Here is a 25447-nt window from a genome sequence, read left to right as displayed (position 1 = left end):
CGACCGATGGAACACATTATGAATAGCAAACGATGGCGGGAGATCCAAACGAAACGACACAGGGTTAAGAATTTCCAAGATCCTATAAGGACCGATGAACCGAGGCTTGAACTTAGGAGAAGAGACCTTCATAGGAACAAAACGAGAAGACAACCACACCAAGTCCCCAACACGAAGTCGAGGACCCACGCGGTGACGGCGATTAGCAAACTGCTGAGCCTTCTCCTGGGACAACTTCAAATTGTCCACCACATGACTCCAAATCCGATGCAACCTATCCACCACCATGTCCACTCCAGGACAATCAGAAGGCTCCACCTGACCACAGGAAAAACGAGGATGAAACCCCGAATTACAAAAGAAAGGAGAAACCAAGGTAGCAGAACTAGCCCGATTATTAAGGGCAAACTCGGCCAGCGGCAAAAAGGTAACCCAGTCATCCTGATCAGCAGAAACAAAACACCTCAAATAAGTTTCCAAGGTCTGATTAGTTCGCTCCGTCTGGCCATTCGTCTGAGGGTGGAATGCAGATGAAAAGGACAAATCAATGCCCATCTTAGCACAGAACGTCCGCCAAAATCTAGACACAAACTGGGATCCCCTGTCAGAAACGATGTTCTCCGGAATCCCATGCAAACGAACCACGTTCTGGAAAAACAGAGGGACCAACTCCGAGGAGGAAGGCAACTTAGGCAAGGGTACAAGATGAACCATTTTAGAAAAGCGGTCACACACAACCCAGATGACGGACATTTTTTAAGAGACAGGGAGATCCGAAATAAAGTCCATGGAAATGTGCGTCCAAGGCCTCTTCGGGATAGGCAAAGGTGACAACAATCCACTGGCTCGAGAACAGCAAGGCTTAGCCCGAGCACAAACCTCACAAGACTGCACAAAAGAACGCACATCCCTAGACAAGGAAGGCCACCAAAAAGACCTGGCCACCAAGTCTCTAGTACCAAATATTCCAGGATGACCTGCCAACGCAGAAGAATGGACCTCAGAGATGACTCTACTGGTCCAGCTATCCGGAACAAACAGTCTCTCAGGCGGACAACGATCAGGTTTACCCGCCTGAAACTCCTGCAAAGCACGTCGCAAGTCTGGGAATACGGCCGACAAAATCACCCCATCCCTAAGGATACCAGTGGGCTCAGAATTTCCAGGGGAGTCAGGCACAAAACTCCTAGAAAGAGCATCCGCCTTCACATTCTTTGAACCTGGCAGGTATGAAACCACAAAATTGAAACGAGAGAAAAACAGTGACCAACGAGCCTGTCTAGGATTCAGACGCCTGGCAGACTCAAGGTAAATCAGATTTTTGTGATCAGTCAAGACCACCACACGATGTCTAGCACCCTCCAGCCAATGACGCCACTCCTCAAATGCCCACTTCATGGCCAAAAGTTCCCGATTACCCACATCATAATTCCGCTCAGCGGGCGAAAATTTTCTAGAAAAGAACGCACATGGCTTCATCACCGAGCAATCGGAGCTTCTCTGTGACAAAACCGCCCCCGCTCCAATCTCGGAAGCATCAACCTCAACTTGGAAAGGAAGCGAAACATCAGGCTGACGCAACACAGGAGCAGAAGAAAACCGGCGTTTAAGTTCCTGAAAGGCCTCCACAGCCGCAGGAGACCAATCAGCAACATCAGCACCCTTCTTAGTCAAATCCGTCAAAGGCTTAACAACACTAGAAAAATTAGCTATAAAACGACGATAGAAATTAGCAAAGCCCAAGAACTTCTGCAAACTCTTAAGAGATGCAGGCTGCGTCCAGTCACAAATAGCCCGAACCTTGACCGGATCCATCTCAATAGTAGAAGGGGAAAAAATATACCCCAAGAAAGAAATCTTCTGGACTCCAAAGAGACACTTTGAGCCCTTTACAAACAAGGAATTAGCCCGCAGGACCTGAAACACCTTCCTGACCTGCTGAACATGAGACTCCCAGTCATCAGAAAAAACCAAAATATCATCCAAATACACAATCATAAATTTATCCAGATATTCACGGAAAATATCGTGCATAAAGGACTGGAAGACTGAAGGAGCATTAGAAAGTCCGAAAGGCATTACCAAATACTCAAAATGGCCCTCAGGCGTATTAAATGCGGTTTTCCACTCATCACCTTGCTTTATTCGTATAAGATTATACGCACCCCGGAGATCAATCTTAGTGAACCATTTAGCCCCCTTAATGCGAGCAAACAAATCAGTCAACAAAGGCAAAGGATACTGATATTTTACGGTAATCTTATTCAAAAGACGATAATCTATACAAGGTCTCAAGGACCCATCTTTCTTGGCCACGAAAAAAAAAACCTGCTCCCAAAGGGGACGAAGATGGACGGATATGTCCCTTTTCCAAGGACTCCTTAACATAATCCCGCATAGCAGTATGCTCTGGCACTGACAGATTGAACAAACGACCTTTAGGAAATTTACTACCAGGAATTAAATCTATAGCACAATCGCAATCCCTGTGAGGAGGAAGCGAACTGAGCTTAGGCTCCTCAAAAACATCCCGATAATCCGACAAAAATACAGGAACCTCAGAAGGAGTAGATGAAGCGATAGAAATCGGAGGTGCATCATCATGAACCCCCTGACATCCCCAGCTTAACACAGACATTGTTTTCCAGTCAAGGACTGGATTATGAGTTTGTAACCATGGCAGACCAAGTACTAGAACATCATGTAAATTATACAACACCAGGAAGCGAATCACCTCCTGATGAACGGGAGTCATACGCGTGGTCACTTGTGTCCAGTACTGAGGTTTATTCATAGCTAAAGGTGTAGAGTCAATTCCCTTCAAAGGAATAGGGACTTCCAGAGGCTCAAGACTAAACCCACATCGCTTGGCAAATGACCAATCCATAAGACTCAGGGCAGCGCCTGAATCTACATAGGCATCGACGGAAATGGATGATAATGAGCAAATCAGAGTCACAGACAGAATGAGCTTAGACTGTAACGTACTAATGGCAACAGACTTATCAACCTTTTTTGTGCGTTTAGAGCATGCTGATATAACATGAGCTGAATCACCACAATAAAAGCACAACCCATTTTTCCGCCTATAGTTTTGCCGTTCACTTCTAGACTGAACTCTATCACATTGCATTGTCTCAAGTGCCTGTTCAGAAGACACCGCCAAATGGTGCACAGGTTTGCGCTCCCGTAAACGCCGATCAATCTGAATAGCCATAGTCATAGACTCATTCAGACCCGTAGGCGCAGGGAACCCCACCATAACATCTTTAATGGCCTCAGAAAGGCCATCTCTGAACTTTGCAGCCAGGGCGCACTCATTCCACTGAGTAAGCACTGACCATTTCCGAAATTTTTGACAATATATTTCTGCTTCATCTTGCCCCTGAGAGAGAGCTAATAAAGCTTTTTCAGCCTGAATCTCTTGGTTAGGTTCCTCATAGAGCAAACCCAATGCCAGAAAAAACGCATCCACATTAAGCAACGCAGGATCCCCTGGTGCCAATGCAAATGCCCAATTTTGAGGGTCACCCCGCAGGAAAGATATAATAATCTTAACCTGCTGAGCAGGGTCTCCAGAAGAGCGAGATTTCAAAGAAAGGAACAGCTTGCAATTGTTCCTAAAATTCAGAAAACTAGATCTATCTCCAGCAAAGAACTCTGGAATAGGAATTCTAGGTTCAGACATAGGAGCATGTACAACAAAATCTTGTATATTTTGAACCTTAGCAGCAAGATTATTCAAGCTGGAAGCTAAACTCTGGACGTCCATGATAAACAGCTAAGGTCAGAGCCATTCAAGGATTAAGAGGAGGAAAAAAAAAAAAAAAAAAAAAAACTTCCTCAGACTACTTTTCCTCCTACTTCAGCCCAAACATTTTGTGGCCGGCTATACTGTCATGATTCCAATGGCAGGGAATCACAAAAGGACAAGCACCAACGAGCTCTAGGGTGATGGAACCTGAGCTGACCGCGACCCTAAACCTGAACACACAAATAACAATAGCCGGGGAACGTGCCTACGTTGATCCTAGACGTCTCGCACCAGCCGAAGATCTAACTTCCCCTATCAGAAGAAACACAGACCTCTCTTGCCTCCAGAGAAATACCCCACAGAAATAGCAGCCCCCCACATATAATGACGGTGAAATGAGAGGAAGGCACATACACAGTATGAAATCAGATTCAGCAAAATGAGGCCCGCTAAAACTAGATAGCAGAGGATACAAAAGTAAACTGCGCGGTCAGCAAAAAACCCTTCAAAAAACCATCCTGTAATTACTTGAACTCATGTTCCAACTCATGGAACATGAGGAGCAATTACAGCCCGCTAGAGCAACCAGCAGCAAAGAAACAATTATATGCAAGCTGGACAAGACAAAAATAAATCAAAACGTGGAACAAGAAAATCAAAAACTTAGCTTGTCCTGAAGATTACTGAAGCCAGAAGCTGAGGTAACAAAACACTCTGATAACCTTGATAGCCGGCGGGGAAATGACAAGAAAGCCCGGTTAAATAGGAAACTCCCAAATCCTAATAGAACAGGTGGACACCAGAGACAGCAGAACACAAATCACCCAGTACCATCAGTAACCACCAGAGGGAGCCCAAAAACAGAACTCACAACAGTACCCCCCCCTTGAGGAGGGGTCACCGAACCCTCACGAGAACCACCAGGGCGACCAGGATGAGCCCTATGAAAAGCGCGAACCAAATCATCAGCATGAACATCAGAGGCAACCACCCAAGAATTATCCTCCTGACTATAACCCTTCCACTTGACCAAATATTGGAGTTTCCGTCTGGAAACACGAGAATCCAAGATCTTCTCCACAACATACTCCAATTCTCCCTCCACCAGCACCGGAGCAGGAGGCTCAGGCGAAGGAACAACAGGTACCTCATACCTCCGCAACAACGACCGATGGAACACATTATGAATAGCAAACGATGCCGGGAGATCCAAACGAAACGACACAGGGTTAAGAATTTCCAAGATCCTATAAGGACCGATGAACCGAGGCTTGAACTTAGGAGAAGAGACCTTCATAGGAACAAAACGAGAAGACAACCACACCAAGTCCCCAACACGAAGTCGAGGACCCACGCGGCGACGGCGATTAGCAAACTGCTGAGCCTTCTCCTGGGACAACTTCAAATTGTCCACCACATGACTCCAAATCCGATGCAACCTATCCACCACCATGTCCACTCCAGGACAATCAGAAGGCTCCACCTGACCAGAGGAAAAATGAGGATGAAACCCCGAATTACAAAAGAAAGGAGAAACCAAGGTAGCAGAACTAGCCCGATTATTAAGGGCAAACTCGGCCAGCGGCAAAAAGGTAACCCAGTCATCCTGATCAGCAGAAACAAAACACCTCAAATAAGTTTCCAAGGTCTGATTAGTTCGCTCCGTCTGGCCATTCGTCTGAGGGTGGAATGCAGACGAAAAGGACAAATCAATGCCCATCTTAGCACAGAACGTCCGCCAAAATCTAGACACAAACTGGGATCCCCTGTCAGAAACGATGTTCTCCGGAATCCCATGCAAACGAACCACGTTCTGGAAAAACAGAGGGACCAACTCCGAGGAGGAAAGCAACTTAGGCAAGGGTACAAGATGAACCATTTTAGAAAAGCGGTCACACACAACCCAGATGACGGACATTTTTTGAGAGACAGGGAGATCCGAAATAAAGTCCATGGAAATGTGCGTCCAAGGCCTCTTCGGGATAGGCAAAGGTGACAACAATCCACTGGCTCGAGAACAGCAAGGCTTAGCCCGAGCACAAACCTCACAAGACTGCACAAAAGAACGCACATCCCTATACAAGGAAGGCCACCAAAAAGACCTGGCCACCAAGTCTCTAGTACCAAATATTCCAGGATGACCTGCCAACGCAGAAGAATGGACCTCAGAGATGACTCTACTGGTCCAGCTATTCGGAACAAACAGTCTCTCAGGCGGACAACGATCAGGTTTACCCGCCTGAAACTCCTGCAAAGCACGTCGCAAGTCTGGGAATACGGCCGACAAAATCATCCCATCCCTAAGGATACCAGTGGGCTCAGAATTTCCAGGGGAGTCAGGCACAAAACTCCTAGAAAGAGCATCCGCCTTCACATTCTTTGAACCTGGCAGGTATGAAACCACAAAATTGAAACTAGAGAAAAACAGTGACCAACGAGCCTGTCTAGGATTCAGACGCCTGGCAGACTCAAGGTAAATCAGATTTTTGTGATCAGTCAAGACCACCACACGATGTCTAGCACCCTCCAGCCAATGACGCCACTCCTCAAATGCCCACTTCATGGCCAAAAGTTCCCGATTACCCACATCATAATTCCGCTCAGCGGGCGAAAATTTTCTAGAAAAGAACGCACATGGCTTCATCACCGAGCAATCGGAGCTTCTCTGTGACAAAACCGCCCCCGCTCCAATCTCGGAAGCATCAACCTCAACTTGGAAAGGAAGCGAAACATCAGGCTGACGCAACACAGGAGCAGAAGAAAACCGGCGTTTAAGTTCCTGAAAGGCCTCCACAGCCGCAGGAGACCAATCAGCAACATCAGCACCCTTCTTAGTCAAATCCGTCAAAGGCTTAACAACACTAGAAAAATTAGTTATAAAACGACGATAGAAATTAGCAAAGCCCAAGAACTTCTGCAAACTCTTAAGAGATGCAGGCTGCGTCCAGTCACAAATAGCCCGAACCTTGACCGGATCCATCTCAATAGTAGAAGGGGAAAAAATATACCCCAAGAAAGAAATCTTCTGGACTCCAAAGAGACACTTTGAGCCCTTTACAAACAAGGAATTAGCCCGCAGGACCTGAAACACCTTCCTGACCTGCTGAACATGAGACTCCCAGTCATCAGAAAAAACCAAAATATCATCCAAATACACAATCATAAATTTATCCAGATATTCACGGAAAATATCGTGCATAAAGGACTGGAAGACTGAAGGAGCATTAGAAAGTCCGAAAGGCATTACCAAATACTCAAAATGGCCCTCAGGCGTATTAAATGCGGTTTTCCACTCATCACCTTGCTTTATTCGTATAAGATTATACGCACCCCGGAGATCAATCTTAGTGAACCATTTAGCCCCCTTAATGCGAGCAAACAAATCAGTCAACAAAGGCAAAGGATACTGATATTTTACGGTAATCTTATTAAAAAGACGATAATCTATACAAGGTCTCAAGGACCCATCTATCTTGGCCACGAAAAAAAAACCTGCTCCCAAAGGGGACGAAGATGGACGGATATGTCCCTTTTCCAAGGACTCCTTAACATAATCCCGCATAGCAGTATGCTCTGGCACTGACAGATTGAACAAACGACCTTTAGGAAATTTACTACCAGGAATTAAATCTATAGCACAATCGCAATCCCTGTGAGGAGGAAGCGAACTGAGCTTAGGCTCCTCAAAAACATCCCGATAATCCGACAAAAATACAGGAACCTCAGAAGGAGTAGATGAAGCGATAGAAATCGGAGGTGCATCATCATGAACCCCCTGACATCCCCAGCTTAACACAGACATTGTTTTCCAGTCAAGGACTGGATTATGAGTTTGTAACCATGGCAGACCAAGTACTAGAACATCATGTAAATTATACAACACCAGGAAGCGAATCACCTCCTGATGAACGGGAGTCATACGCATGGTCACTTGTGTCCAGTACTGAGGTTTATTCATAGCTAAAGGTGTAGAGTCAATTCCCTTCAAAGGAATAGGGACTTCCAGAGGCTCAAGACTAAACCCACATCGCTTGGCAAATGACCAATCCATAAGACTCAGGGCAGCGCCTGAATCTACATAGGCATCGACGGAAATGGATGATAATGAGCAAATCAGAGTCACAGACAGAATGAACTTAGACTGTAACGTACTAATGGCAACAGACTTATCAACCTTTTTTGTGCGTTTAGAGCATGCTGATATAACATGAGCTGAATCACCACAATAAAAGCACAACCCATTTTTCCGCCTATAGTTTTGCCGTTCACTTCTAGACTGAACTCTATCACATTGCATTGTCTCAAGTGCCTGTTCAGAAGACACCGCCAAATGGTGCACAGGTTTGCGCTCCCGTAAACACCGATCAATCTGAATAGCCATAGTCATAGACTCATTCAGACCCGTAGGCGCAGGGAACCCCACCATAACATCTTAAATGGCCTCAGAAAGGCCATCTCTGAACTTTGCAGCCAGGGCGCACTCATTCCACTGAGTAAGCACTGACCATTTCCGAAATTTTTGACAATATATTTCTGCTTCATCTTGCCCCTGAGAGAGAGCTAATAAAGCTTTTTCAGCCTGAATCTCTTGGTTAGGTTCCTCATAGAGCAAACCCAATGCCAGAAAAAACGCATCCACATTAAGCAACGCAGGATCCCCTGGTGCCAATGCAAATGCCCAATTTTGAGGGTCACCCCGCAGGAAAGATATAATAATCTTAACCTGCTGAGCAGGGTCTCCAGAAGAGCGAGATTTCAAAGAAAGGAACAGCTTGCAATTGTTCCTAAAATTCAGAAAACTAGATCTATCTCCAGCAAAGAACTCTGGAATAGGAATTCTAGGTTCAGACATAGGAGCATGTACAACAAAATCTTGTATATTTTGAACCTTAGCAGCAAGATTATTCAAGCTGGAAGCTAAACTCTGGACGTCCATGATAAACAGCTAAGGTCAGAGCCATTCAAGGATTAAGAGGAGGAAAAAAAAAAAAAACAGCCAGGCTGCAATTAGGGCTAGGCAGCAACCTCAGAGGAGAAAAAAAAAAAAAAAAAAAACTTCCTCAGACTACTTTTCCTCCTACTTCAGCCCAAACATTTTGTGGCCGGCTATACTGTCATGATTCCAATGGCAGGGAATCACAAAAGGACAAGCACCAACGAGCTCTAGGGTGATGGAACCTGAGCTGACCGCGACCCTAAACCTGAACACACAAATAACAATAGCCGGGGAACGTGCCTACGTTGATCCTAGACGTCTCGCACCAGCCGAAGATCTAACTTCCCCTATCAGAAGAAACACAGACCTCTCTTGCCTCCAGAGAAATACCCCACAGAAATAGCAGCCCCCCACATATAATGACGGTGAAATGAGAGGAAGGCACATACACAGTATGAAATCAGATTCAGCAAAATGAGGCCCGCTAAAACTAGATAGCAGAGGATACAAAAGTAAACTGCGCGGTCAGCAAAAAACCCTTAAAAAAACCATCCTGTAATTACTTGAACTCATGTTCCAACTCATGGAACATGAGGAGCAATTACAGCCCGCTAGAGCAACCAGCAGCAAAGAAACAATTATATGCAAGCTGGACAAGACAAAAATAAATCAAAACGTGGAACAAGAAAATCAAAAACTTAGCTTGTCCTGAAGATTACTGAAGCCAGAAGCTGAGGTAACAAAACACTCTGATAACCTTGATAGCCGGCGGGGAAATGACAAGAAAGCCCGGTTAAATAGGAAACTCCCAAATCCTAATAGAACAGGTGGACACCAGAGACAGCAGAACACAAATCACCCAGTACCATCAGTAACCACCAGAGGGAGCCCAAAAACAGAACTCACAACACAGGCGCCAGGGTCACCCTGGGGACGAGGAGAGCCCAGAGGATGGCAGAGGACTGAGGAGGACAGCCCCCAGTGACCATTTTGCAGAGGAGTCACATCAGAGGCACCATCTCCCTCACAGGGGACCAGCGCTCCTCCTGCCGCCCAGCGTCTCTGCTCCGGAGCCGGGCGCCGCCTCCTCTTCCTTTATTAGCGTCCCCGGGGCCTGCGCTGTAAGTTTGAAGGGCAGTGCAAACTGAGCATGCCCCCAAAAAAACTTACAGTGCAGGCGCCAGGGACACTAATGAAGGAAGAGGAGGCGGCGCGCAGAGTACGGAGTGATGGCTGGGAGGCATATGTGTCACGGGGGAAAAGACATGCCCCCTGACAAACTACAGGTATGACAGGCAAATTCTAAAAACAATTATTTCAGCGTTGGAAGGAACCCAAGCTAAAAGAGCCACCTTCACAGAATGCAGCATTAGTACGTGACTGGGCAATATACTACGTGGCTGGGCAATATACAGTTAGGTCCATAAATATTTGGACAGAGACACCATTTTTCTAATTTTGGTTATAGACATTACCACAATGAATTTTAAACAAAACAATTCAGATGCAGTTGAAGTTCAGACTTTCAGCTTTCATTTGAGGGTATCCACATTAAAATTGGATGAAGGGTTTAGGAGTTTCAGCGCCTTAACATGTGCCACCCTGTTTTTAAAGGGACCAAAAGTAATTGGACAATTGACTCCAAGGCTATTTCATGGACAGGTGTGGGCAATCCCTTCGTTATTTCATTCTCAATTAAGCAGATAAAAGGCCTGGAGTTGATTTGAGGTGTGGTGCTTGCATTTGGAAGGTTTTGCTGTGAAGTAAACATGTGGTCAAAGGCGCTCTCCATGCAGGTGAAACAAGCCATCCTTAAGCTGCGAAAACAGAAAAAACCCATCCGAGAAATTGCTGCAATAATAGGAGTGGCAAAATCTACTGTTTGGTACATCCTGAGAAAGAAAGAAAGCACTGGTGAACTTATCAATGCAAAAAGACCTGGGCGCCCATGGAAGACAACAGTGATGGATGATCGCAGAATAATCTCCATGGTGAAGAGAAACCCCTTCACAACAGCCAACCAAGTGAACAACACTCTCCAGGAGGTAGGCATATCAATATCCAAATCTACCATAAAGAGAAGACTACATGAAAGTAAATACAGAGGGTTCACTGCACGGTGCAAGCCACTCATAAGCATCAAGAATAAAAAGGCTAAGCTGGACTTTGCTAAAAAAAATCTAAAAAAGCCAGCAAAGTTCTGGAAGAACATTCTTTGGACAGATGAAACCAAGATCAACCTCTACCAGAATGATGGAAAGAGAAAAGTATGGCGAAGGCATGGTACAACTCATGATCCAAAGCATACCACATCATCTGTAAAACACGGCGGAGGCAGTGTGATGACTTGGGCATGCATGGCTGCCAGTGGCACTGGGTCACTAGTGTTTATTGATGATGTGACACAGGACAGAAGCACCCGAATGAATTCTGAGGTATTCAGAGTCATACTGTGTGCTCAGATCCAGCCAAATGCAGCCAAACTGATTGGTCGTCGCTTCATACTGCAGATTGACAATGACCAACAACATAAAGCCAAAGCAACCCAGGAGTTTATTGAAGCAAAGAAGTGGAATATTCTTGAAAGGCCAAGTCAGTCACCTGATCTCAACCCAATTGAGCATGCATTTCACTTGTTAAAGACTAAACTTCAGACAGAAAGACCCACAAACAAACAGCAACTGAAAACCACGGCAGTGAAGGCCTGGCAGAGCATCAAAAAGGAGGAAACACAGCATCTGGTGATGTCCATGAGTTCAAGACTTCAGGCATCATTGCCAACAAAGGGTTTTCAACCAAGCACTAAAAATGAACATTTTATTTAAAATTATTTAATCTGTCCAATTACTTTTGGTCCCTTTAAAAACAGGGTGGCACATGTTAAGGAGCTGAAACTCCTAAACCCTTCATCCAATTTTAATGTGGATATTCTCAAATGAAAGCTGAAAGTCTGAACTTCAACTGCATCTGAATTGTTTTGTTTAAAATTCATTGTGGTAATGTCTATAACCAAAATTAGAAAAATGTTGTCTCTGTCCAAATATATATGGACCTAACTGTAATACGTGACTGGGCAATATACTACGTGGGCTGTGCAATAAACTACGTGACTGGGCAATATACTACGTAGCTGGGCAATATACTACGTGGCTGGGCAATATACTACGTGGGCTGTGCAATATACTACGTGACTGGGCAATATACTACGTGACTGGGCAATATACTACGTGACTGGGCAATATACTACGTGACTGGGCAATATACTACGTGACTGGGCAATATACTACGTGACTGGGCAATATACTACGTGACTGGGCAATATACTACGTGGCTGGGCAATATACTACGTCGCTGGGCAATATACTACGTCCCTGGGAAATATACTACGTCACTGGGCAATATACTACGTGGCTGGGCAATATACTACGTGACTGGGCAATATACTACGTGACTGGGCAATATACTACGTGACTGGGCAATATACTACGTGGGCTGTGCAATATACTACGTGACTGGGCAATATACTACGTAGCTGGGCAATATACTACATGGCTTGGCAATATACTACGTGGGCTGTGCAATATACTACGTGACTGGGCAATACACTACGTAGCTGAGCAATATACTACGTGACTGGGCAATATACTACGTAACTGAGCAATATACTACGTGACTGGGCAATACACTACGTAGCTGAGCAATATACTACGTGACTGGGCAATACACTACGTAGCTGAGCAATAAACTACGTGACTGGGCAATACACTACGTAGCTGAGCAATATACTACGTCACTGGGCAATATACTACGTGGCTGGGCAATATATTACGTGACTGGGCAATATACTACGTGACTGGGCAATATATTACGTGACTGGGGAATATACTATGTAGCTGGGCAATATAGTACGTGACTGGGCAATATACTACATCGCTGGGCAATATACTACGTGGCTCTGTGCTGTATACTACGTCGCTGGGCAATACACTGCATGGCTGAGCAATATACTACATGGGCTGTGCAATATGCTACGTGACTGTGCAATATACTATGTCGCTGGGCAATATAGTACGTGACTGGGCAATATACTACATGGCTGGGCAATATACTACGTCGCTGGGCAATATACTACATGGCTGGGCAATATACTACGTGACTGGGCAATATACTACATGACTGGGCAATATACTACGTGACTGGGCAATATACTACGTGCTTGGGCAAAATACTACGTGACTGGGCAAAATACTACGTGGCTGGGCAATATACTACGTCGCTGGGCAATATACTACGTCGCTGGGCAAAATACTACGTGACTGGGCAAAATACTACATGGCTGGGCAATATATTACGTGACTGGGCAATATAGTACGTGGCTGGGCAATATATTACGTGACTGGGCAATATACTACGTGGGCTGTGCAATATACTACGTGACTGGGCAATATACTACGTAGCTGGGCAATATACTACATGGCTGGGCAATATACTACATGGGCTGTGCAATATACTACGTGACTGGGCAATACACTACGTAGCTGAGCAATATACTACGTGACTGGGCAATATACTACGTAGCTGAGCAATATACTACATGACTGGGCAATACACTACGTAGCTGAGCAATATACTACGTGACTGGGCAATACACTACGTAGCTGAGCAATATACTACGTGACTGGGCAATACACTACGTAGCTGAGCAATATACTACGTCACTGGGCAATATACTACGTGGCTGGGTAATATATTACGTGACTGGGCAATATACTACGTGACTGGGCAATATATTACGTGACTGGGGAATATACTACGTAGCTGGGCAATATAGTACGTGACTGGGCAATATACTACATCGCTGGGCAATATACTACGTGGCTCTGTGCTGTATACTACGTCGCTGGGCAATACACTGCATGGCTGAGCAATATACTACATGGGCTGTGCAATATGCTACGTGACTGGGCAATATACTATGTCGCTGGGCAATATAGTACGTGACTGGGCAATATACTACGTGGCTGGGCAATATACTACGTCGCTGGGCAATATACTACATGGCTGGGCAATATACTACGTGACTGGGCAATATACTACGTGACTGGGCAATATACTACGTGACTGGGCAATATATTACGTGACTGGGCAATATACTACGTGCTTGGGCAAAATACTACGTGACTGGGCAAAATACTACGTGGCTGGGCAATATACTACGTCGCTGGGCAATATACTACGTCGCTGGGCAATATACTACGTCGCAGGGCAATATACTACGTGGCTGGGCAATATACTACGTGGCTGGGCAATATACTACGTGGCTGGGCAATATACTATGTAGCTGGGCAATATACTACGTGACTGGGCAATATACTACGTGACTGGGCAATATACTACGTCGCTGGGCAATATAGTACGTGACTGGGCAATATACGTGGCTCTGTGCTGTATACTACGTCACTGGGCAATATACTACGTCGCTGGGCAATATACTACATGGCTGGGCAATATACTACGTCACTGGGCAATATACTACATGACTGGGCAATATACTACGTGACTGGGCAAAATACTATGTGACTGGGCAAAATACTACGTGACTGGGCAAAATACTACGTGACTGGGCAATATATTACGTGGCTGGGCAATATACTACGTCGCTGGGCAATATACTACGTGACTGGGCAATATATTACGTGACTGGGGAATATACTACGTAGCTGGGCAATATAGTACGTGACTGGGCAATATAGTATGTGGCTCTGTGCTGTATGCTACGTCGCTGGGCAATATATTACGTCGCTGGGCAATATATTACGTCGCTGGGCAATATACTACATGGCTGGGCAATATACTACGTCACTGGGCAGTATACTACGTGGGCTGTGCAAAATACTACGTGACTGGCCAATATAGTACGTTATATAGTTGATACTGCTGTGTATACATGTACATATATGTGTATACGTACGTGTGTGTATACACGCGCGCGCGCACATGCACATGCACGCACACACACACACAGCAGTGTCACCTATATAAGGTATATACGCATCAGTAGCAGTGTCACCTATATAAGATATAGACTGCTATACATACATTATAGTGGTATAGTGATTATACACCTAAATAATGTATATATAGCAGTCTATACAAATTATATATGTGCAACTGCTGTATATACATAAAAAAATCATCTTGGGACTCACCCAGGTCTCTGAGATTGGGTGGAGGTCGGGAGGATGAAGAGCTGAGGTGGGTCGGGTCCTCCTGTCCAGCGTCGGCGGTGAAGAGGATCAGAGGCATTGGTGAGCAGTCTTCTCTGACGCTGGTGCAGGCCGGCCAGCGTCAGACACAGTCAGGTGGAGGCGCCCTATGCGCGTCCGCGCCGGCCTTTTCAAATAACTCCATGTGCGCGCGTGGTCTCCTGCTTGCCCGTACTGGCACAGGCATCAGACAAGCACGCGCAGCGCAGGCCAGGAACTAGGACCGCGGCCGTACTCGCGCACTAGCGTGGGCCGCCGTGACACTTATCAGCGCGGGCAATGCTCGCACACAGGACCTGGCTAAGTTTTAAAGGGCCGGCTGGAGAGATTCGGCACGCTATGTATTAAGATCGTTGCCAGTCCTCTAGCGGCCCTGTGCAGCTGTTCAGGCACCGGCCCGAGGGGCATATGCATGCCTGCCACCCGGCCCAGTCCACCCCTGCATATTGAATCAGGAGCCCCATATAATGCTCCATAAAGTTTATGATGGCCCCATAAGATGCTCCATATTAAAATATGCCCCATATAATCCTGCATAAAGGTTAATAATGGCCCCATAAGATGCTCCATAGACATATTTGCCCAATAAAATGCTGCACAAATGTTGATTATGGCCCCATAAGATGCTCAATAAAGATATTTGCGCCATATAGTGCTGCACAAACATTGATTATGGCCCCATAAGATGCTCCATAAAGTTTATGATGGGCCCCATAAGATGCTCCATACAGACACTTGCCCCATATAGTGCTGCATGAACCTTGATTATGGCCCCTTAAGATGCTCCATACAGACACTTGCCCCATTTGCTGTTGCTGCGATAAAAAAAAAATCACATACTCACCTCTCCGTTGCTCAGGCCCCCGGCACTTTCAATATTCACCTGACTTTGTTCCGGCGCCACTCCGTCTTCAGCATCTTCTGCACTGACGTTCAGGCAGAGGGCGCGCACTAACCACGTCACCGCTCCCTCTGACCTGAGCGTCACTGCAGAAGATGCTGAAGATGGAGCAGCGCCAAACGAGGAGCAGGTGAATATCGCGCAGCTCTCCCCTCCCCATTATACTCACCTGCTCCTGGCGCGGTGCAGCTTCTTCCTGTTTTGAGCGGTCACCGTTACGCTCATTACAGTAATGAATATGCGGCTCCACCCCTATGGGAGGTGGAGCCACATATTCATTACTGTAATGAGCGGTACCATGTGACCGCTCAGTACAGGAAGAAGCTGTGGTGCCGGGAAACCAGGGACCTGTAGGGACCGCGCCAGGAGTAGGTGAGTATAATTAGACAGCCCCCACTCCCCCTCCCCTGCCGACCCCTGGGTATGACTCGAGTATAAGCCGAGATGGGGACTTTCAACCCAAAAAAATGGGCTGAAAATCTCGGCTTATACTCGAGTATATATGGTAATTTTCAGGACAATAATGACATTGTGGTCCGGGGTGCTGATAAAGGAGGTGGTATAGTGGTCATGGATCGCAGTATGTACCACATGGAAGCATTGAGGCTTTTAGATGATGATATCACATACAAGAAACTATTGGGTGATCCCACTACTCAGTATGTAAAAAAACTCAACTTTCTAGCCCTGAAGGGTAAATCTCTAGGCATCCCGAACAAGAAGGAATTCCAATTCATCAATAATAAGACACCAAGTGTGGCAGTATTCTATCACATTCCGAAACTGCATAAGAATTCCATATGCCCACCGGGTAGACCTATCGTATCAGGCATAAATTGCCTGACGGCTAATCTATCAGAGTATGTGGATATAACCTTGCAGAAGTATGTTACACTACTCCCAGCCTATCTAAAAGAAACAGGTGATACGATACGGATTTTAGAAACTACGAGTTGGGCTAGTAATTATATACTGGGTACGTTAGACATTAAGTCTTTATACACAGTTGTCAACCAAAAGAAGGGTTGCCAATCAGCCGAATATTTTTTACAACAATTATACTCCCACAACCCTACCCAAATCGCATACATTGTGGAGAGTATGAAATTTATTCTCCAACACAATTATTTTATTTACTGTAAACAGTTTTATTTGCAAACTTGGGGCACGGCCATGGGTACAAAATTTGCTCCAAGCTATGCCAATTTGTATGTGGGAAAGTGGGAGGAGTCATGTATCTATCAGAACGGCCAATTACGTAAGGGCCTGATTATGTGGCGACGCTTTATTGATGATGTGTTATTTATATGGGAAGGGACGCAGTCTGATCTTAATATTTTCCAAAGGGGATTGAATAACAACTCATATGGTTTGAAATTCACACCTACCACGAGTACAACTGATGTTAATTTTTTGGATTTGAACATCTACATAGAACATAACACTATATTTACCAAGTGCTACCATAAGGAAGTGGATTGTAACAGTTACATCCATACAGACAGTTGTCACCTCCCATTGTAACTTTCAAACATCCCTAAGAGCCACATATACACGTATAAGACGAAATTGTACAAAATATAATGATTATGATGAGGAATCCAACTACTTGAAGAACCAATTCGTAGAAAGAGGGTATTGTGAGACATCTCTTGAAAAAGTAAGGCAAGATGTTAAGGTCGTTCCAAGAAGGAACTTGATCCATGGAACAAAAACCATACCGGAACCCTTAAGTATAGCACAATAAATTGGGAAAATACCATTCATCACTCAGTATCATGTAAACCGGAAAAGATTCACTAACATAATGCAAAAATATTGGCCCATTTTAAAAAAGGATAGGTCTGTGGGAGAATTACAGGGAACCTTCTCACCTGAATTTAGCGGGACCGGTTTTCGGTCATATGGGCGGAGTTTTCGGGTGTTTGATTCACCCTTTCCTTACCCGCTGGCTGCATGCTGGCCGCAATATTGGATTGAAGTTCATTCTCTGTCCTCCATAGTACACGCCTGTGCAAGGCAATCTTGCCTTCATTGTTTCCCTGATATAGGAAGGGAGTGTATTGATGAATGGTCTTATAATGTCACCTAGATAAATCCCCACATTGTGGCAAACACTCCCTATCCCAGACACAATGGTCTCCCCCTGAGACGGGTGTACTTTATAAATATGGTATAGTTGTCCATTTATGCATTGTGGCTATTTAGCCCTTTTTTTTTATTTTTGTTATTATTATTATTATTATATCGTTGAAGCGATTGTTCGCGAAACGGCCGTCGTCTGTCTCGTCTCTGCACCCTCCCTCACCGCTCCCTCCTCATGTTGTAACCTGCCTTGTTCCTAGCTGGGAATGTTGAGCCACGGTCAATAAAGGACTATATTATCATTGAAGATCACGGGTGAGTGCTGCTTTCATTCATCTCCTCATGTTTTGGTGATTCAGCTGCGTCTTGTGCATGCACCGCCCCGTCTTCAGAAGAAGCTTACCTCGTCTGGTCTCTAAGGAGAATTTGTGGAGGTCTGAATGTGAGAAAGCTCGTTCAGTGCCGATCGACTGACCTCTTGTGACTGTGTATTATTATTTATTGGTATAGCGCCATTCATTCCATGGCGCTTTACATGTGAGGAGGGGTATACATAATAAAAACAAGTACAATAATCTTAAACAATACAAGTCATAACTGGTACAGGAGGAGTGAGGACCCTGCCCGCAAAGGCTCACAATCTACAAGTATCATTAAAGGTTAAGTTTTAAATATATTTTTGGCCTAACTTGCTGTTAATATTGGTGTCTATTCGGAGAGGTACTGAGGGTCAGATCATGTTCTTCTGACATACAGGTTTCTGCTCAATTTTTATATATATAAATTATATAAACTTTTTCTCGAAATGTAATTGTTTTGCTTCAAAACCCAATGAAAAGTGAAAAAAAAATTGAGCATATATCTTGTAGTAAGTAATATGTAAATAGTATTAGTACATGTAAATAACATTAGGGGACTTAGTTAACACTATTTTGATCAAAGAAGTGTAAAATCCATCCCACCATGATAAGATGTACCCAATCGGAATGGTCCTCTAGTATTAAAACCTCACCATGTGTCAGCCAACCTCAACATAGATAAGAGCCGAGCAGAATATAGACGCAACTGTTCAAACATCTGCCCATGGGAAGCTATAAAGATGAAATGCCTAGCTCAGAAAGGGGTGCTACACATCTGTTTGTACACAGTACAAGAAAGTACAGAAAAAAACATAGACATAATGCGAATAACGAAATGAAAGAAAATCTATTTCCAAGAAAACCTCATAAAGTAAAAGGAGGCCAAAGTAGAAAACCTTTCGCAAATTTACATAGAATTAAGTAAATTAGAGAAATCCTTTTTAACTTGGTGATAACATCTCTGGCCTTTTAAGAAGCAAAGACTCTCTCACTCATTTGACAGCTGTGTGAGACTTCCTTCTTCTGAACTTGGAAATATTTCTCCTTAAGCGCGGTATCTGTTTGGTTTATAAAATGAATTCTTGTGAATTATGGGACATTAGAATGAGGAGGCTAGGAATAAAAACTGAAGTAAATCCTGCCACAGCATGTACAGTGAGAGACTCTTTTGCATATTAACCCCTTACAAACAATTGATTCCTTCTGCAGGTTAGGCTACTTTCACACTTCAGTTGGTACGGGCCCGTCGCAATGCGTCGGGCTGACGTACTGACGGACGTTGTGAAATAACTGCAATACGTGGGCAGCGGATGTAGTTTTTCAACGCATCCGCTGCCCATTCTGCAGTCCGGGGAGGAGGGGGCGGAGTTTCGGCCGCGCATGCGCGATCGAAAATAGTGGACACGTCGCACAAAAAACGTTGCATTGAACGTTTTTTTGTGCGTCCGCCAAAACATGACGGATACGTCGCACGACGGATGCGACGTGTGCCCATCCGTCGCTAATACAAGTGTATGGGCAAAAAAACGCATCCTGCAAGCACATTTGCAGGATCCATTTTTTGCCCATCACGACTGATTGCGACGGAGGACAAAAAACGGAAGTGTGAAAGTAGCCTTACCTCTTTTCAATCAAGTGATTTTATCTTTTGCCGACTAACCCTTTACAAGCAGTAATGTTCTCCTCTTGCAGAACTCTTTACAAGCAGCTATGTTCTCCTTTATCTGAGATGCATAATAAACTAGCATCTTTTTACATGGCTGATAAATACCATCATTCTGTACCGAGTAATGTATAGGCTTCTAATTGGAAGTGAGGTAGATTTTCACCTAATTTGTATTTTGCTGTTTCATTGCCCATTGGGATAATTTGGTGATTTACTTTACCACATTTGTAGTTTGGTAAATATATGAAAAACATAAGTGAATGTATCTTCCCATTGCATTCTATGGACCAGCATGTCAGCAAAAGGTTGAAAAACGTCAATTCTGGAATGACTCTCTGAAGTGCCGCGTAAGAATGGAGCAGTGGCCACATGTGTGTCACCTACCATTCATTCCCTATGTGACTGGTAGAGGTAGTAGTCGGACTCTCACCAGTCAGCAATTTATTAGCAATCTTGTATGTAGATGATGGCATTAGATGTTTCGAATAACTTTTAATGTTGTGTTTGCAACAATCCTTGTTCACCCTGGCTACCCTTGATGGGTGAGAATAAAATAACTGCCTATATAATTAGGATCTCAACATTCAATGCAAGAATTTATCCAATGGAGTTATCAGTCCCTTGCCGTTCAGCCTTACTTACTGTATGTCTTATGTTGTGATGTGATATACATGTTCACCTTACTGAAAGGAATCTCTATTTGTACACAGTGAGCAAACCAGACTGCTATGTATGCTTGCGACTTCCAACATCTTTGACAGATAGAAAGAGAACCAGGACAGTTTGGAATAATGCAAACCCTGTTTGGGATGAAACATTTCACTTCAGAATCCACAGCCAGATTAAGGTAAGAATCCCATACATTACAGAAATAAGGCTCTGTGCGAACTCATCTGCAGGCTTTGTATATATACTGTGTACATGTGTATATAGTAGGGGATCATGCTCTCTGGTAGCTGTTAGGAACATGAAGCCACAGAGTTTTTTTATCAAAGATTGAAAAAAATATATATTTCCTCTGGTTGCACAGTACCGAAAACAAAAAATAAATAATACAGGCCCTGGCTACTCAGACACGGCTGAATTAGTCCCAGTTCGGTCACACAAAACCACTATTGCCAGTAGCAACCAGTGATACTTGCAGTTTGGAGCACATGGCCTGCACAGTCTTCTCAGACAGATTCTGGCTTGTCTCTCACCAGTTCCAACACAATCCACTTTGCTCAGACTCCCCGGCTGACTGACCAGTGAGCACATGGCTATCAAGGTACATCTAATCAGGGCCTGTACTGCTAGGATTTATTCCTAGTCTACCTGGCTTTCATACTAATATATGCAGTGAAGGAAATAAGTATTTGATCCCTTGCTGATTTTGTAAGTTTGCCCACTGACAAAGATATGAACAGTCTATCATTTTAGGGGTAGCTTAATTTTAACATTCAGAGATAGAATATCAAAAATAAAATCCAGAAAATCACATTGGAGCTGGAGAGAGACAAACCAGAATCTCACTGAGAAGACTGCGCAGGCCGCGTGCACCAAACTGCAAGTATCACCGGTCGCCATTTGCAATAGCGGTCTTGTGTAACCGAACTGGGACTAGCTCAGCTGTGTCTGAGTAGCCAGGGCCTGTATTATTTAGTTAGCTCCTCGATAAGGCTAGGGATTTTATGTTTATGGTTTTGTTTTTGGTACTGTGTATATATGTTAGGATGATTGCAGGGTTCCTTTATTTGGTGGTCCTGCATGTTCCTTTGCAAAAAATGCAAGAGTTCTGTAATTTGTGCCTTACCCCAGATCATAGTACAGTATGGTAATTGCATAACCATACATTCAGGTTTATCTCGGTATTAAAAATAATTCTAGAGGGCAAGGGGGAGCCCTCTATAATCACTTTTGTCTGGTGGTATACACCCATGTGAACACTTATATGGGATCATAGTACCTATACAGTATCAAAATTATAGCTTGTTATAGTAGCTGTATAGAGACAGACCTAAATTTACCCATAACCATGGTAGGCATGTGGCTACAGAGTCTGGGGAGAAGCAGTCTTCTAAGTAGAAACTATGGTCTTGATTTGTTAGTTGTTATGCCAGCTTTGAAAAGTTGCAAAATTTTAAAGCAACCCAAGGCTGCGCTAAAATTTGTCAACTTTTTCACAACATTTTCATCCAACTCTGATAAAACGGTCGTAGCTGGGGCAGGTAGAAGTGTGGTGCACTACAGTGTTGTCACAAACATTTTACAGTCATACACAACCTAAAGTGTGGCCTACTGAATTGTAATGGCATGGTCGTGCTGCTGGTCCAAACTACGCATTCTACCATGTTGCAAGCAGAGGCGGTTTTGCCTCTGCAGCATCCGAGTAAGGCAGGAGCAATAATTCTGGTCAGATCCAGAGTTTCGGTGACGTGCTTGCAAGCTATGTAGCAAAATGCTTGCAATCGCTGCCCTTCTTGCCTAGGAAACTGGCCATTTCAGATAGACTTCATTGTGGACGGTAACCTAGGCAACAATAAAATTAAGAATTCCCTACATTTTTGAGAAAAGAGGATTTTTAAAACTAGGTAAATTGCAAAGATGCTTGTTATTTTTGCCAGCACTTTGCAATTTTATCCATTTCTGGTGATGAGGGAACCCCCTTTGAGGCTCCAGAGATGTAAATTACTCATTATAATATGAGTGTATATGGCTACATTCAGTCAACAGCTTGGATTAGAAGTTTATGCCCAGAACAAAAGCTATAAGTATTTCCTGGTATCCACAGAACATCCTGGAACTGTCTGTGCACGATGAGGACATTGGGACAGCGGACGACCATTTGTTTACCGTAAGCTACGATCTTGGAAATGTTCCACTTAAGAAAAATGTGGTGGAAAACTTCACTCTCAATAAAGAGGTAACTGAATTGTGCTCAGTGCACTTTTTCCTCCATATACTGAAATAAGGGCAGAGATCGGCAAAAGATTTTTTTTTTTAAAGTTGGAATATCTGATGTATTCAGAATACTGCATATGCGTAGATATCACTTAATCATTAAATAGACTATTTGGGACACATTTATGTATTTGTAATGTAAATGATATGTTTTAGATGCAATACTCTAATGTTAATTACACGTTGCAATTGATTTTGGTGCTAGCAGATTTATGCTTCTTCTAACATTAAAGGCATTATCCCAGCAGGAAACATATAAAGTAGGTATTTTTTGGACTACAACTTTATTATCCAGGATTAAGAATTGTTGAAGAGAGATTTTTTCTTATATAATCACTCTTAAAGGGGTTGTGTAGTTAAAACTAGTTATCATCTAATTGTAGAATAGGTGATAACTTGCTAATCGTTGTGTGTCTGAGTGCTGGGTCCCACACCGATTGGCAGAATAGGGAATTTTTATCCCTGTTACAAAAGGAAGCAGCAGGTCAGATACTTGGCCACCATTCCATTTATTCTTTAAAGGGTTTATGTGGAAAATTGGGTCTTTTGTCTATGGGACTAAGAATTTATCAGCAGGTAGTTGCGAACTACCTGCCTTTTCAGCGCTGCAATGATCTCTTCTGGCTCAGAGTGATCACAAACTATTCCTGCTGGGGATTCTTCTGTTTCCTGTGATGTCACATCGACATAGCTCCTCCTTCTCTTCCACTCTACTCTTTTGACAGTTTGTCACTGCTGATATCATGCTGATTGAGAGCTGACTCACCATTGCTTATCTGTGGGGAACCGAGTATCAATCAGAATGACGGACGTCAGCAGTGACGTCCCATCAACAGAGCAAAAAGGAAGAGAAAGAGCCTAATGAAGGCAGAGAATCGCTGCCTGAGTTGGGAGAGATCGTCCTTTTGCAGAACAGGCAGGTAGCCTGCAAGTAACACAATTAATTGAAATGATTCACCAATCAAATCAAAAGTGTATATAGCAAGGTAGAATTGTAAACAAGTTTAAAACATAACTTTCAATATGAACCACAAAAAGTCACGAGGACCCTAATTATACCAACATAAATACCAAAAAAGACCACAAACAATTCACATATTAATAAACGCTCCCACAGAGCGCTTCAAATCTATATAGCATGGTGGAGAGAAAAGGAAAAACCTTTTTCAAAAATATATACAGTATATTATATAGTAAATTTATTGGAATTGACAAGGTAGAGGCATCTAAAAGGGGTGGCAACTGGGACAGGAGGATACTGCAGTGCGAGACAAAATGGATTTATCGTCTTAAAACACAACAAACGCGGGAGTCTGAATGAGACCACGACCTTTAGCTGTTTCCTATAAACAGGGACAGTCTAGGGATAGCCGCTGCGGAATGGGGGCGCCGTTCTCATTTTTTATTAGGGTGCCAACCTCCATGTTCAGGTAGCTTTGTGAACAGGCCAACAGATTAGGTAGCATTTGTTGGTGCCCTCCTGTCCACAGAATCCCCCCCCCTTCTATCCATACTCTATACTCTATCCTATTTATATTTCCTTTTCTTGTACTAAGCTAGACATTTTTTGAAAATAGGGTGTACTAGGGCCTTTAGGGACAGCCACCGTAGAGTTGGGTGTGCCATTTCTCGTTTCTATCCTAGGGTGCCAGCCCCCACTGGCGAGGTAGGGCCTTTATAGGGTATTTAATAGGGCTATTTAGCTACGCTTATGTCCCCCTCCCACTGAGTTTCCTATCATCTGTATCTCCTATGAAACTGTTATTCTTATACACTTGTGACCAGAACATAAAGTCAACTTTCGTTTTTTTTTTAACTAAAAGTCATTTTCTCAGCATGCTGTTAGCCTCTATTGATTCATGATTTATTTCATGAGAATTGAAACATGACTGTTCACCGGCTGTTACTTCATATTTGGTGATCAGAATATTTAGTAAATCTAATGGATGTAGCGTTTCCCTTACTTCGGATCTTGGGGGACACTCGCTTTGCAGGGGAATAACACATACAGGCACGATTTCTCACACAAATTAAGTCCGTTCCGGTTTATTAAAACGTCATAAACCGCACCGTAAGCCAGGTTACACACAGTCTGTTACTTTAACACATGTGGCTTACATGCATCAACGGAACATATTAAACCCCGACAGTCTGTTCCAATGGCAGCTATGTCTCTGCCTTATATTACAGGTTTTATCCCATACCAGGGATTACCTCAGGAGCTTCGGCTCCACATACTGACTCCTGACAGTGCTGGTTCACAGGGAAACTGCCTCAATTGTGCCCAGGGCCCTCGGATAGTCCAGACCCACAGTAGGAACTGTAGCTTCCCCAACACAGAAACCGTCTCAGGCTCTGTAGATGCAGCCTTTCCATGCGCTTCCAGGAAGTCCAATCACAGGCACTTCCAACACACAGTCCATCAGTCCATGATCTTACCAAGTGCTTACAGGACTCTAGTCCATCCGCCGACAATCCAACACTCTGACCATTCCAGGACTCACACTGTTACCAGGTGCTTGCAGGACTTGAAGACTGTT

General features: G+C 44.0%; 1 protein-coding gene across 1 annotated transcript in view; it reads left to right on the top strand.

The window, feature by feature from the left end:
* Positions 1-25447, top strand: part of LOC138642503 (cytosolic phospholipase A2 delta-like) — a 139719-nt gene that overhangs the window by 52101 nt on the left and 62171 nt on the right. Inside the window, exons 3-4 of the mRNA XM_069730703.1 lie at positions 20678-20814; positions 22738-22869. Of these exons, the coding sequence (XP_069586804.1) occupies positions 20678-20814; positions 22738-22869 (269 nt within the window). The remainder of the gene's footprint in view (positions 1-20677; positions 20815-22737; positions 22870-25447) is intronic.

Source organism: Ranitomeya imitator, chromosome 1, assembly GCF_032444005.1.
Source record: "Ranitomeya imitator isolate aRanImi1 chromosome 1, aRanImi1.pri, whole genome shotgun sequence".
In the NCBI taxonomy this organism is placed as follows: domain Eukaryota; kingdom Metazoa; phylum Chordata; class Amphibia; order Anura; family Dendrobatidae; genus Ranitomeya; species Ranitomeya imitator.
Note: the sequence above shows the minus strand (reverse complement) of the source record. Positions and strands in the feature narration are given on the sequence as shown.